This window comes from Nematostella vectensis, chromosome 11 (assembly GCF_932526225.1).
Source record: "Nematostella vectensis chromosome 11, jaNemVect1.1, whole genome shotgun sequence".
Taxonomy (NCBI): domain Eukaryota; kingdom Metazoa; phylum Cnidaria; class Anthozoa; order Actiniaria; family Edwardsiidae; genus Nematostella; species Nematostella vectensis.
Window position 1 is genome coordinate 10238197 of NC_064044.1, and position 13540 is coordinate 10251736.

Sequence of the window (13540 nt, forward strand, 5' to 3'; positions counted from 1 at the left end):
AGAGGGTCATGGAGCCCGGACAGCCTGTGTTGTATTACACGGCGTACTCTAAGCCCGGCTTCACTCGATCGCAGTTGCGCGTTGCGTGATCAGCGCTTGTGCCTTCTATTGCAGCTAAGGCACGTAATTCTGACATTCCACTTGTAGTGACCCTGACTGTCGTCCAGCCGGTCGATACTGAAGCATTGGGGATGGCTCTTGGTGTACCCCTGAAGCAGAAGCTGAGTGCCACAGACCGTGCACTTCTTTTCCGCGTCAGCAATCATGCCGAGTACGTGGTCTACCGTCAGAACGTGGTGCGGTCCCGTGTACTTTGTGCGACCCTTTTGCCTGTCGTCTATAGCGTATCGCTTGATTCGCGCTATAATGAGCTCTTCACTGGGCGTAGCCTGCAGTCCTGTGGGAACCAAGGCACCTGGGGTGTCATCGGGGGGGATCACGCGGACTATCTGATCGGCGAGCCGCACGCGGGAGATGCCGGTGTACACAGCATTTGTGATCCAGCCCTCTAAGCTGTGGTCTATGATAAACAGACGTCTTGGGTTCTGGATGGTCTTGCCCTGCACCCGGTGGACTGTCCCCTAGCCCGCGTATTTCCACTCGAGGGGAAGCCCTTTAAGGACCACGCCGAGAGGGACCTCGACTACCGTGCCTTTGTACGCGTCGACCTTCTTGCCCCTTTTGCCTGACACGGGCACCGGCCGTCCTTGCTTGCGATAACGATGCGCGACGCTAGGATCGGGGTCAAAGCGGATGGTTGCTGGCAGTCGGGGGTAGTTTTTCCTGTGGTGCTCTACCAATCGCTGCTGGACAAGGGCCCCCATCTTGTTGGTCGAGCACACCCACATATCGCTTGGGTGGGCCCGCTCGATCGCCGCGTCGAACGCCACCCCATCCCGATCCTCTCGAAACACCTCAAGCTGTTGGGAGTCTGGCTGACACCAAATCCGGCCCTTTATGTCGTGGAGCCTGCAGGAGGGGGCGGCAGAGCCGCAGTCGCATGTACTGTACGGATTTCCGCAGTCTTCACACAGGCAGCGGTAGTTGGACTCGAACCAGCGGATGTTCCCTTGTGCCCACTCCTTGAGCATATCGTGAGGCCCCTCTTTATCTCCCCAGGGCGGGACCTGTCCATAGTCGCCACAACACACTACCTGACACGGCCGCGTGGCGAGATACCCTAGGATGACGCGTAGCAATTTAGTCTGCACCTTACAGCACTCGTCAATGATGATTACTTCTGCGAGACGGTCGAGTTTGTGCCCCAGCTCGGAAGGTCTCCACTCCTCTATCGGCTTCTCCGCTGGTATACAGAGGTAGTGGTGGTAGGTTTGAGCCTTCACCGCGAGGCGCGGGTTGTTGCGATGGTCGTGGGCAAGGTCGTTCTCGGGGGTGAGCACCACAGCGTTACGGCCACGGAACATGCTCACCGCCCACTCGGTCTTTCCCGATCCTCCCTGGCCGGCTAGATACATCCTCGCAGAGGTCGCGGCCACCAGATCGCACGGCAGACTCGGCGCAGTGCTTGGCTCCCTAGCCAAGCACCCCGACCTCTTCGGACCCAAGCCGCCTCGGGCCGCCACTCGTACCCAGGCCTCTTGTGGCGCCACTCTCCATACCTCGGATTTCTCTCCACGAGCTTCACACCACTGGGCACCGCCTTTGCGTATATGGCATCTGTGCACACACGGAGGACGTCTTCGCAAGGGAACCGCCTCAACATGCGTCGCAACGCTATGTTTGTGTACGCCAAGACGAGGGCCCTGATGTGGTACCATTGTGAGCGCCGGACTCCGTCTTTGTATTGGATCAGATGAGCCCCGTCGGCATGCTCGAAGTTAAGTAAGTGGTCGGTGCCCGCAAGAAGGTTTGTCAGATACGCGGCTTCTTCACGGTCGCGGACTACGATCGAGGACTCGTCGCCATGGCCAGCGCACTTGCCTACGAAACGCACAGCGAGATCTCGACCCTGCGAGTCTTCGCCGCAGGGGCCGGAGTGGGGGAACTTGATGGAGTCCTTTTTTCCGACGCTATACAACACCTCCCTCGCCGCGGCCATGGCGAGGTCACCCGAGTCTAGCAGGTCCTTGAGCTCTGGCGTGGTGATCCAGCCCTCGTTTTGTTCCAAGTGCCGCCCTACCCTCCCGGAAGAGTAGGGGTGGCAGGCCTCAGAGAACCCCCACTCGGTCAACTGAATGGCCCCGGTCAGTTGAAGAACCTCGCTCAATGGCCGTCCCGCAACATCCGCGATACGATACACGTTCGTAGGGAAGCCGTATTTCCGTGCCAGATCAATGGCGTCCGAGGCGCCGCCGAAGACACTGTCCTCGCATCCTAGGTACGCCGCACGCATGTCGATGTGAGCATGAGGATGCGCCCCTAAGTTTTCCCTGCTATTCCACACTTTGGACTCAACCTGCGCCGCTCGCCAGACGTCCCTGTAGTAAGGAGGCGTTGGCCTGATGTTTTCTCTTTGGGTCCACTTCTTGAAGCGATACCCTATTGCCCCGCCCATCGAGTGCGTAACTTAGATTTACTCTTGGTAGGCTGGGTGATCATCAGGTAGCCATTGAGGATCATGTCCAGTCTCGTCTGTAAACGCCCTGTCGATAGCCCTTCCGTCTTGTCCCGATCGGTACAGTTTGCCTTCGTGCGTGACTATAACACGCCCACACAGCCAGACCCTCGTGCTTCTGGGGATCTCCCTGTTTATGAAGCGGATGAGCACCTCGCGCACCTTCGCCTCGTGAGTTTTTGCGGCGGCACTGGTAGCGCGAGGCGCTGCCGCTCCCTGACATAGCGAACGGAGCTCCCTCTCAGCCTCGAAGTCTAGGCCGTGGACGCTCGCGATCGCAGGTGGTTCAGTCGGAAGCGCCGCCCAGGCGTGGTTATTGTGGCAAGGGATGCGGATCCTCGTCTTAGTCCCGTACTTCCCCGAGTCCTACAGGACGTTACCCAGGGCGTCCACGGCTACTAGCTTTACCTCGAGCTTCCTTTCCATCTCAAAGAGGTCCTCTTTGGTTCACCCCGTGGTGGCCAGCTTCTTGTCAAATCGCTCGAGGATCTTGCCTCGTGTCTTGGTTAGACCAAGGGAGCGCGAGGTGCCGCGATTCCTCAAGAAGTCGGCAACATAGCTCACAACACAGTTAACGAAAGCGTCACCCCCCTCTCGCACAAACATTGGCCCAGGCTCACCATTTTGCTCAGGTAAAGGGCTAAGCTCGTATCTCTCGTAGACGAGGTACTCTCGCCCCTTCTCCCAAATACCCACATCGATGCCTTCCAGGGCGCCGACTGCGATTTGGCCCCCCCCCCCCCCTTTTGACTAACAACCCACCGATCTTGTGCTCCGAGCGCCCTTCCTCCTCTGTGATTGGCGTCAATGGCTCTGCGGGGGCCTTACCAACGACCGTGAAGAGTCTGTAACGCCGGTCGGGGTCTACCATCTCGAGCACCAGCGGAAGCACTGCGTTCGCCCGCAGAGACTCTCGCTCGTGCGAGACCCACCACACCGAGCCGTCGTCATTAATATCAGGCCCCCGCACAACCGGCTTTAGAGCAATCACACCTGTCCCACCAAGATCTTGCATCTCCTGGTAAACACTGGCGCTTATGTCTCGGCCCCGTAGAGTGGCATCCACGCTTGGGAACCGAAGATGGGCGCCGCCGACGAAGAGAGAGTAGTACGTCTCGGGGTCTAAGCTCTCCGGGCCTTCCTGCTGCCGGGACGGCAGCAGAGGGTCTAACTCGCGCCAGACCTCCTCCGTCCACACCTTCTTCGGTACGAGCGGCTTAAGCAGCCTGTGTTTGACATCGTCGGCGATGTCCTCGTCCAGGATGTTTTGGACCAGCCCTGCCAGTACGGCGGGCGCCTCTTTGTCGCGCATGCTATCGAGAATCTCCTCTATGTAGGCGTCCATGCTCGGGCACACCTTGAGCCACCCAGTCTCTAACTGGGAGTTGGGGTATGCCCTGCGCCACCCAATCTCTAATTGACCGCACCGCGGGCTGCGATGTCAGATAGGACGAGTGCGAACCGCTTCCGAGCGCGCCTCTCAATGCCGAGCATCCTCTGCCCTTTACGATTCGCTCCGCAGGGGCGACACAGCCGCGTCTCCGACTGAGTCCCTATGCCGCAGACCCTGTACGGCACGGGGAGGGGGCTGCCCTTACGGAGCCTTTGGAGGTGCACCTTGCAGTAGGTGTCCAAGCACCTCCGGCCGCACGTGTTTGCGTGGCCGATCCTTAGCCACCCGCAGTAATCTTTTCCGCGCCCCATCCTTCGAACGCTCGGTATACCACAGGACGAATGTCTAATTGCAAACCCAACGCCTAATTAATTATTCATGCACGCGAAACACCGGCCCTAATTGATTATTCATGCACGCGAAACACCTGCCCCTAATTGATTATTCGTGTTCGCGAAATCTATTTTGCCTACATTAACTTTTGCCGATTGTTTATGTACGTGAAATCGATTTGGCCTACATTAGCTTTTGCCGATTGTTTATGTACGTGAAACATTATCTGAAATCGATTTGGCCAAAATCATCCATGTACGTGAAATCGATTTGGCCCACATTAGCTTTTGCCGATTGTTCATGTACGTGAAACATTATACGCTCGATATTTAGAGACGGAGCTAAGGGGGCTCGGAGGGAAGATTCGCGTCTCCCAAGCCTAAGACGGGAGACGGGGCTGGGAGGCCCGGAGGGGCGATCCACGCCTCCCACCAGTTCCTCTGAAACCCCCCAGTTCCCCCCTTCAGGTCACTCGCATCGGGCTTTACCCGAGACAACATTTGGCAGCATCTAGTGTTTTTGTATGAAAATGAAAAGTTCCAAGTTTACAAGAACAATGTCTTACATGGGTAGCTTCAGTTATCACTTCCTTAAACCCGGCAGATAGCAGTGCTCTGCTCAGTAGGTACTATGTGTTTTCTAAGCTATTTTGTCAACTTGCAGCGTGGAACAGTATGTATCACCAAAACAACTACCGGCTGCGTTTTGTGATGACTCGCTAGAAATAATGATTAATTAGTTGGTAATTAATCATTTTGCAACTAGAATGGCGATAAAAGTGCAGGATGTAATTTTTGGAATACGTTCTGCCTAATACATTTCCGCTTTTTACTACCAACCCTGCCCACCAGTTAAATGTCCATATTCTTTTAATTGTTTTCAGGTCACTCTCATCGGGCTTTACCCGTGACAACACTTGGCAGCATCTAGTGTTTTTGTATGGAAATGAAAGGTTCCAAGTTTACAAGAACAAAGTCTTACAAGAGGAGAAAGTAGTTTCAGGTATCTCTTCCTTACGCCCGGATGGTAGTATTTTAGTGATTGGCCAACATCAGGGATCTGTAGGGAGAGACTTTGACCCTTCGAAGCTGTTCTACGGCTACATGGCAAACCTAAATATCTGGACATATGATCTTGATGATTGGAATAGGGGCAAAGTGTACGAGCAAGGGTGTACAGGCTCAGTTTACAGCAACCCAGCCTTGTCATGGGGGACAATTACCGGTAAAACGCTATTGGGCAACATACAACCACAATGCGCACTAACATGCCCTTAAACGTCAAAACGGTTTGATTGACAATGCACTGTTCTCAATACGAGAAATGGGCGTTCACGATTTCCTCCTCCTGCCTAGTGCACACTAGTGACATAACAACATAGGCGCGCGCACTCTTTTAAGCCCGACATAACGACATGGACATTATGACATAAAAGAAAAAACAAGTTTTTTTTCTTATGTCGTTAGTTTCATGTCGTTATGTTGGAGTTTTGGCAAAATGTCGAACCATTCACACTAGAACATATGAACATAAGGGTGCACGCGCCTATGTCATTATGTCACTAGTGTGCACCAGGCATTAGTTGATCCGACTTGCGTGACAATGTTGTTTAAATTTTGCTTTGAATACTTTTATGACTTTAAGATTGCATTGTTTTATTTATTAACTAGAATCCAGGCATTTTATCGTAACATGTTTTGATTTTCACCATAATTCAAGCCGATTTATTTCATAACAGAAAGGAACAGCTCATTTGCATGGGATTCATAGCCTACGTAACCAAGTGTCACGCAAGTCACGTGTAACGCAAGCCATGTGTCATGGAAGTCATGTGCCACGCAAGTTAGGTCGACGGGCTTTAAGGAGAGGGGGAGGCTTTAAGGACAAACAACCTAGAATGCCGAATACATGTAAATTATGTGCATGCTTCGAATTATGTCTTATTTCGTGCTGTAGAAAGGGAATCAACTCATCATCGAATGCATGCGATAAATGAAGGATTTGTAAAAAAAAAGGTGTTGGAATGACGACACATGGGTTGTATTTGACGCTTTATGTTGTATTTTTTATTATAATTGCCAATACTAGCACAGAAACGCATGAAGATATTAAAACTCACCAAACTCAACACGTTATGCTCGTTTTCTTTGTAGCGGAGCCAGCGCGGAGCCCCATAGGTATAGAAATATGGTAAAGCTATGTGACTTGGTTTTGTGGTCATCGCGCGGGTACCCTGTGGTGTCACAATCCATCCAGTTAAATCATGCAACTCTCAGGCCCCACCCGGTCTCACGGCTTTTATGTGTTTTTTTTTTACCGTCTCACTTTAGTGCTTCAAAGTTCATATGTTCACACAGAAAAAAAGGCAGATAGAAAATAATATTGAATGAGAGAATATACGGATTTAAATGGGCTGATTGTGGTCGAGGGAACCGTTTTGTCTGAAGAAACTGAGAAGCCTGCGTACGAATCGAAAGTAAAATAATTATAACCGCAAGTGTTCCGGGAGTGAATGCCTCCCGTCGGGTTCTTCTTCAATTGTAGCAGCAAGGACTATAAAGATGCTGTACATTACTTCGCCCCATGACAGGTTCTCCAATAGGGTTCTGGATTCCGGATCCTAGTGTGTGGATTCCGGATCCTAGTGTGTGGATTCCGGATTCCATGTGGGTTTTTCCCGTGGATTCCGGATTCCATTTTTGTGTTCCAGGTTTTTTACAAAACTTTAAATACCTCCAGTGCCTATATGTTCTAAATCTTTCTAATGCCTGTAAAGTTTTGTTTTTACCTTTCGATTCCATTTATAAACGTTTTGCGTTGTGTCGCTCGTTGTGTAGACCACATCAAGAAATTTTAAAAGAAACAGTTTTTTTATTACTGTCAAAAAACAAAACTGCATATCAAAGCATACTGTATCTTTTGTCTGTGCGTTACGTGGATAACTATGCTTCGATATAAGTCGAAAAATTGCAAATTTAATAGATCAAGGAAACCTTATTAACTCATCGGGCAATAAATGTTGCTGAGAATATGCCTACTTCTTAGTATATCAAAACACATTATCAGGCTCTGGTATTTTGTTTGACCGTGCCATTGTGGCCCGCTTTGGTGGAATATCAGGGCGAGTTTAGGAGAGCCGTGGTAAGTATTTTGGCACGAGCCTATAACAATAGCTAAATTAGACATGACTATCTTTCCGTGTCTTTCCGTGTCTGATGTGGAACGATTACTAGGGCAATAACCTACGCTTTAAGATCAGGCAGGGGCTCGGCCAGCTTGCAGTCTTTGCGCACCAACAGACTAAGAGACTTTGTCACGCACAAGTGCTTTAATGTAATGTAATGCTGCTAGTATAGCTTTGTGTCTCTACCTGTAATTCAGTCGAAACACTGCGAGAGGTCATATGTGAATAAACTTGAATTATTATTATGTTTTCTTCGGGAGTTATGGTTGCGGTCTGGTCATCAATGGTGAGGCTTTCTACTTTTGCCAGCAGAGATCTGGGGAATTGCCGTTGCATACCTCGTCGAAGGTATATTTCAGATTGTCATCAGTCTGATCGAGCCATTTGAAAGTTACGCTACGATATGGAGATTCTTTCCGTCGGCAATCGTGTCTGACGGCGACGATGTCGACTATCGTAAAATGAAACGCGTTGTTTTGCGTCCTGATAAACTAACCCCTTTCACTCTCGCCGGAAACGACTCTTCTGTTGCTTCTGTGGGGGTAGAAGAAGACTCTCCATTTGTCAGCCACTTTCTTTCTTCGTTCTCATCTTCCCGTGTCTCCACCGTCTGATCATCACCGTTCGCAATTCTCGAAAGTCTGATGTCTTCTTCGGGAGTTATGGTTACGATCTGGTCATCAATGGTGAGGCTTTCTACTTTTGCCAGCAGACATCTAGGGGAATTGCCGTTGCATACCTCGTGTAAGGTATATTTCAGATGGTCATCAGTCTGATCGAGCCATCTGAAAGTTACGCTGTTCTTCTGGAATCGTCCAGTTGGATCGATGACCAAAACGTCTTCGGCGATCGGCGATCGTGTCTATCGGCGACGACGTCGTCTTTGTAGTACAAGACCTGAACCCTGGTACTTCCACCGGTGTCATTTACTGTGACCGTTGATCGAGCTTCACTTACAAAGTCTAGCACGTCGTTTGAGCCCGTTTCGATTCGGTCAGGCAGCATACTCAGTGAGTATGGAAGGGTTCCTGTCAGCTCTTTTGTCTTAGCTCGGACATTTGCTTGTCGCACTCCTCTCCCATACTTCCGTGTAAATTCCCGCATGGTCTCTGCACGTCTGCGGTCTTCTAGCTCATCACCAGTCCCCTCTTTCGTCTGCGTTTTCTTGGATGGCCTGCATCAGACTTGGTGGATCGCCCGAGATAATCCTCTCCGGATAAAACGAGTTCGGCCCTGTGAAGTATGTAAAATGCTTCTGGTAAACTCGGAGCATGTCATCTTCCACACAGCGCGCTCGTCTATAAGCATACTCCACCATAGTTGGCATGTCATGATCGGCACGCATGGCTTTGAAGAAGCACTCGACAGAAAGAGTTGTCAGACTCGCAAATCTAATCTCCTCCAGGACTCGCTCCGCCGATCTCTGTTAAGGTGTTTGCGAGGCTGGTCAGTGAGTCAAGCGCGATTTGGAATGACTGTCGGGTGCAACGTGGAATTGTCATGTCAGGGCTATTCGTGCTCAGCTTCCCTGTCCTCTCCTTTGCCTTTTCTTCATGATCTAATAAAAACGCGACCAGATGTTTTATCTGTCTTTTGTGTTCGTCAAACCTCCCGGGGAAATTCTCTTTCTCACACTTTTTATCCAGGCGGAACACATTGGCATACATCTACATATTCTGCTGGAGAGGCACCAGTCGATGTAACCATTCTAACGGCCTTGTTACCAGTGTCGCAAGCAAAGATCGTATTACGGTAGCTACATAGCCCTGATGGAGCATTCCACTGAGCATATAAACCATCACAATGGCCTGCATCCGTTGAACTAGAGATTGCTGTTGGGGTGTTATCACTGGTTATAAGATCCACCTCTGTCATGGTCAGCAGCGTGTTGATCTTACTTGATGAGACGAACACAGTTCCTTCCTCGGTCACTGCTATTCCTGTAGGAGCCACAACACCTGATACTGTCCGCGTGATTGTTTTGTGTACAAGATAGCACACGTAGACACAAGGAGCGTTCTCTTTGCAGTCTCCAACAAGAATGTGATCGTCATCCCTGGTAACCGCTATCGACGTTAGGATACTTGTCCGGCCAAAAGATAATATGGCATTCAGATATCCAGAATAGTTCCCATTTGCATCAGAATTAATATTTGTGATAGAGAATAACATTTGCTCGCGAATGTCCGATACATAGAGTGTAAAAGGATCCTTGTGTGATCTGCAAATGCCAAATGGAGACTTCAAATTACATTCTTCTGAGTCAGATGTCAAAGTAAGGTCCTCTACTGTCACCTGGCGAATACGCCGAGTTGCGCATTCCTCGTCCCCATCTCTATCCTCATCTCCATTCTCAGACGTGTCAGAACCTAGATTAAGCCTAGACGAATGACAAAAAGGGAGGTGCAGTCTATAACTCTTATTCGGCCATTTCCTGATCACAAACGTAGATAACTTTATCATCGATATCTAGATCAGCAGGATCTTTCATTTTCACTCCCTTTCCTTGTCCGTTTGCGTGACCTGGTCCATTGCCCCCTGCAATTAATGTTACGTTTACCGGACAGTGCATATCGAGCATATAAACGGCATGCTGATTTCGATCGCTAACGAAAAGCTTACTATGGCAAGGTGAAAAACACACTCCAACTGGATGCTTGAAAATTTTGCCATTTCTTCGCCACTGTTTGAATTCTAGCTCTGGTACTAAGGTGGTTGTTACCCGTTTGTCCGGGATGGACGCCTGGACTCCATGTCTATGGATCTCAATGGCTGTCTCAACGTCGTTGTTGCGGACAGCCTTCTTTGAGACATTTCTTTTCATTTCTTCCATCTCTCTTCGGAGAAGCAGATGAAGTCGCACATTCACAAGATAGCCATTGATGTCGACCCAGTACCAAAATTCCGCTGACCGTACGCTTTTGATATTATGAGGTGGGTCTGGGAAAGGAACTTGGTAAGGGTATGAAGCTTTATCCTGTAGCATTCTGTTCATAAAGAACTTCTGTTTGGGGTCACAATCTTTTGACCAAACTAAGGGGAGAAGCCGTTTACAAGGGATTTCCTTTTCCTTTAGGCACTTGAGACAAGGACGACGAAGAGGATGCCACTCGCTATGTCCAAGCAGGAGGCACTGTGCGCACACCGATTTATTTTCAAAGCAAATGTCTCAATGGCAAATACAATCCAGATCGTCTTGAACACAACGTGCACATCTATTCACAGCGCTAAATATGTCTTGGTACATATGTTCTATTGTGTCCGCACCTCCCTTGCTCCCGCAGTAAAAAACTCCAACTGGGAAGTTAATTTTGTCATCAAGAGAGCTCACTCTTACTTCTCTTGCTTGAGTGACAAACTGTCGCGTCTTTAGGAAGCTGGTGACACTTTCACTTGACGTCATAATACGTAGAATTTCATCATACGAAAGACGGTCGGGGTCTACCAGACAGACTACCGACTTCAGATATGGAGAATATTCTAAGGCTGGCTTAATTGCCATCTCATCTGTGGAGATACAATACAGGTAGCCATTCTCTTCGTTGCTCTTGATGGCGACAACGTCTTTCTCTGCACATGTTTCAATGCAAAATAGAACGTCTTCACCATAAACACGCCCTTCAAGATGTGGAGGCGGGGCATGTCTTATCACCGTCCTTGGGTGTAAGAAGCTCAGATTATGTGTCTGAACGAAGCCTTGAGGTGTCTGAGCCGCATGTCGCCCTTGGCCGTGGTTTCCTCGACCGCAAAGAAGGTAAGAAGCGACAGGCTTGCAATTGAACTGTATTGCACGCTGGAATCGTGTTAATGCGGGATAAAGCTCCGTGAACGCATCGGCCTCTACAACGCCTAGTGCACGCGAACAAAAGGAATGAACCTGTTCGTAAAACACGTGGTTCTTTGGGAGTATCCCAGATGATGTTAAGAAAGCAAGCATTGCTGCAGCCATCTTCTCATCCATCTTCTCTAGGTCAAGTAAGAGATCCGTTTTTTTCGGCGGTTCTAGTCATAACGGAAAATTGTCTTGATGTTCTTCCTCATCGTCGCCTTCACTAGTTGAGCTCCGTTCCTCGTCACTATCATTTGGCTCACTGATGTTGCCTTCCTCACACAGCTCTGATAAGTGGACGAGGAGGGGATGTGCGGAAGAACCCACAACTTTCAGACAAAGGCGTTTGATGTCGTCTGTAGCAGCCTCAAGAGTACAGGGCCTGTCCGCCACACCATCTAACACGGTTAAAAGGACATCAATTGAATCATTCGATGATTCTCCTTTGTTCCGAAGTTTAAGGACATATTCCACCATTTCCTTCGCTTTGTCAGAGACGCGCTGGGCGATTGCAGTCATTGCCATAAATAGGCTTGATATGGACTTCGAAGCTTGCCCGTCTATCTTTTTGCAGCGTCTGGTGTGTCTCCTAAAGTTATGGATGTTAAAAGGCTTTCCGAGTTTTATTACACACTTGCAGGCAGTGCATTTGATTTCTGATTTGCTGATCACATCTGCCTGATCTTCTTTGCAATTGAATTCATTGCTGACCTTGACCTTCATCTTCTGCATTTTCTTGTAGTCTCTCGATTCTGTTTTGCCTGTCGGCCCGTTGGTGTTGGTTTTTTGCTGTGGTGCCGATCTCGTAGCGGCGTTGTACATGCTGAGAACAGAGGCTTTGTTTTGTACTGCAAATTTTACTGAGGTTGTACTAAGCGTATCCGCCATCGTTTCGGTAGCAGATATTTTCAGAAATTCGGTATGGTTTTCATACTTCTGAAAGCATTGTAGAAAGAAAGAACATGTTTCAATCAAATCTTTGTTCTTCAAAATTAACATTTCTTCTTCTCCGTCAAAGTACGACAACTTCAGCTCATTTTTTGTGTTGAAGTACTCTTTAAACTGCTTAGTTGTTTTTGCCAGAGTGAGTTCTCCAATATTTAAGGCATTGACATGCCAAAGGCGCTTATTTTCCAGCGCATAGCGACCACTGGCATCAGGGGGGTTCTTGAAAACTTTTATTTTCAACGTTGTTGGCTGAATAGCGGTGAATGCTATATGAAGGAAAATAAAAATTACCATCACCCATCTGCCCATTCAACAAATTCTAACCTCAAGAGTTTTTAGAAAATAAAAAAAGACTCGTACGAACACCCTTACACTGAGCCTGAAATAGAAAAAAGATAGTCAAGAATGCTTGCTCTTCATGTCATTCATAATCCTGCTCCAAACATAAACCCCAGTCAACCCGTCCTTTCATACGCATTAGGGCTGATCTACTACATATATATTTTTGTAAAAGCAACAGTTTAGTAGTTTTACCTGGCTCTGAGCGGTATTTGGGAGCAAGAGGTTTGAATCAAGGTTCTAAAGTTTCCACTTTTGAAGAAGAAGATGGTGGCGCTGTGTAAAAAGTACACGTAACACTAAGTTGATATTGCAAATCATCCTGATTCATTAAAAATTTTGGGGATACTAGTAGGATTTGCAGTACTTCCGATAGATAAAACCACCAGAGTTTGCTTATTCAATGTGCCTGCCAGCATATAATGTAAATCCTACCCAATAATAAACCAGCTAATATGATATTAAATGTATATATTTGTATTGATCAAAGCGTTATAAACTGCCAATTGCTCAACAATTTACCTTTACGGAGAAAGGTATCTATTGGGCGCTGCTCAGGATGGCTGGGGTGTGATGCTGAAGTAATTGGCAGGCTGTTGATAATGGGAAAATCCTGATTATTTTTCACGGTAGGATTTTACAGTTAGATGTTAATTTAGTTATGTACCTCAGCTCTTCCTGTTGGTTCTGGGTTGAAAATGGTGATTGCGATTCTGCCTTCCTTTCTGGGCTGATAAGAAACAAATAATACAAAACATATTTGATAGATAGAATGTTAAGCAATAAAAAAATCTGGGTGTCGTGACTTGCTGTAAAATAGTCACCTATCTAGCCTTTTGGGTGTAAAGCTACACCTCAAAAAAGCTACACCTTTTCATATTTAGCCTTTCCATAGGTCCGCTTTCCCGGAGTAGATTGATACACTAAGTGAATATCATT

At 48.3% G+C, this 13540-nt stretch overlaps 1 protein-coding gene across 3 annotated transcripts in view; it reads left to right on the forward strand.

The window, feature by feature from the left end:
- Positions 1-6429, forward strand: part of LOC5510174 (sushi, von Willebrand factor type A, EGF and pentraxin domain-containing protein 1) — a 30834-nt gene extending 24405 nt beyond the window's left edge. Inside the window, exons 7-8 of one of the 3 annotated variants that reach the window (XM_048734141.1) lie at positions 5185-5303; positions 6040-6429. In XM_048734141.1, coding sequence (XP_048590098.1) covers positions 5185-5303; positions 6040-6071 — 151 coding nt within the window. In that variant the 3' untranslated portion in view covers positions 6072-6429. Of the gene's footprint in view, positions 1-5184; positions 5760-6039 lie in introns of those variants that run through there. The other 2 variants (XM_048734140.1, XM_048734139.1) reach the window with 2 other exon arrangements.
- Positions 6430-13540: the final 7111 nt, after the last annotated feature.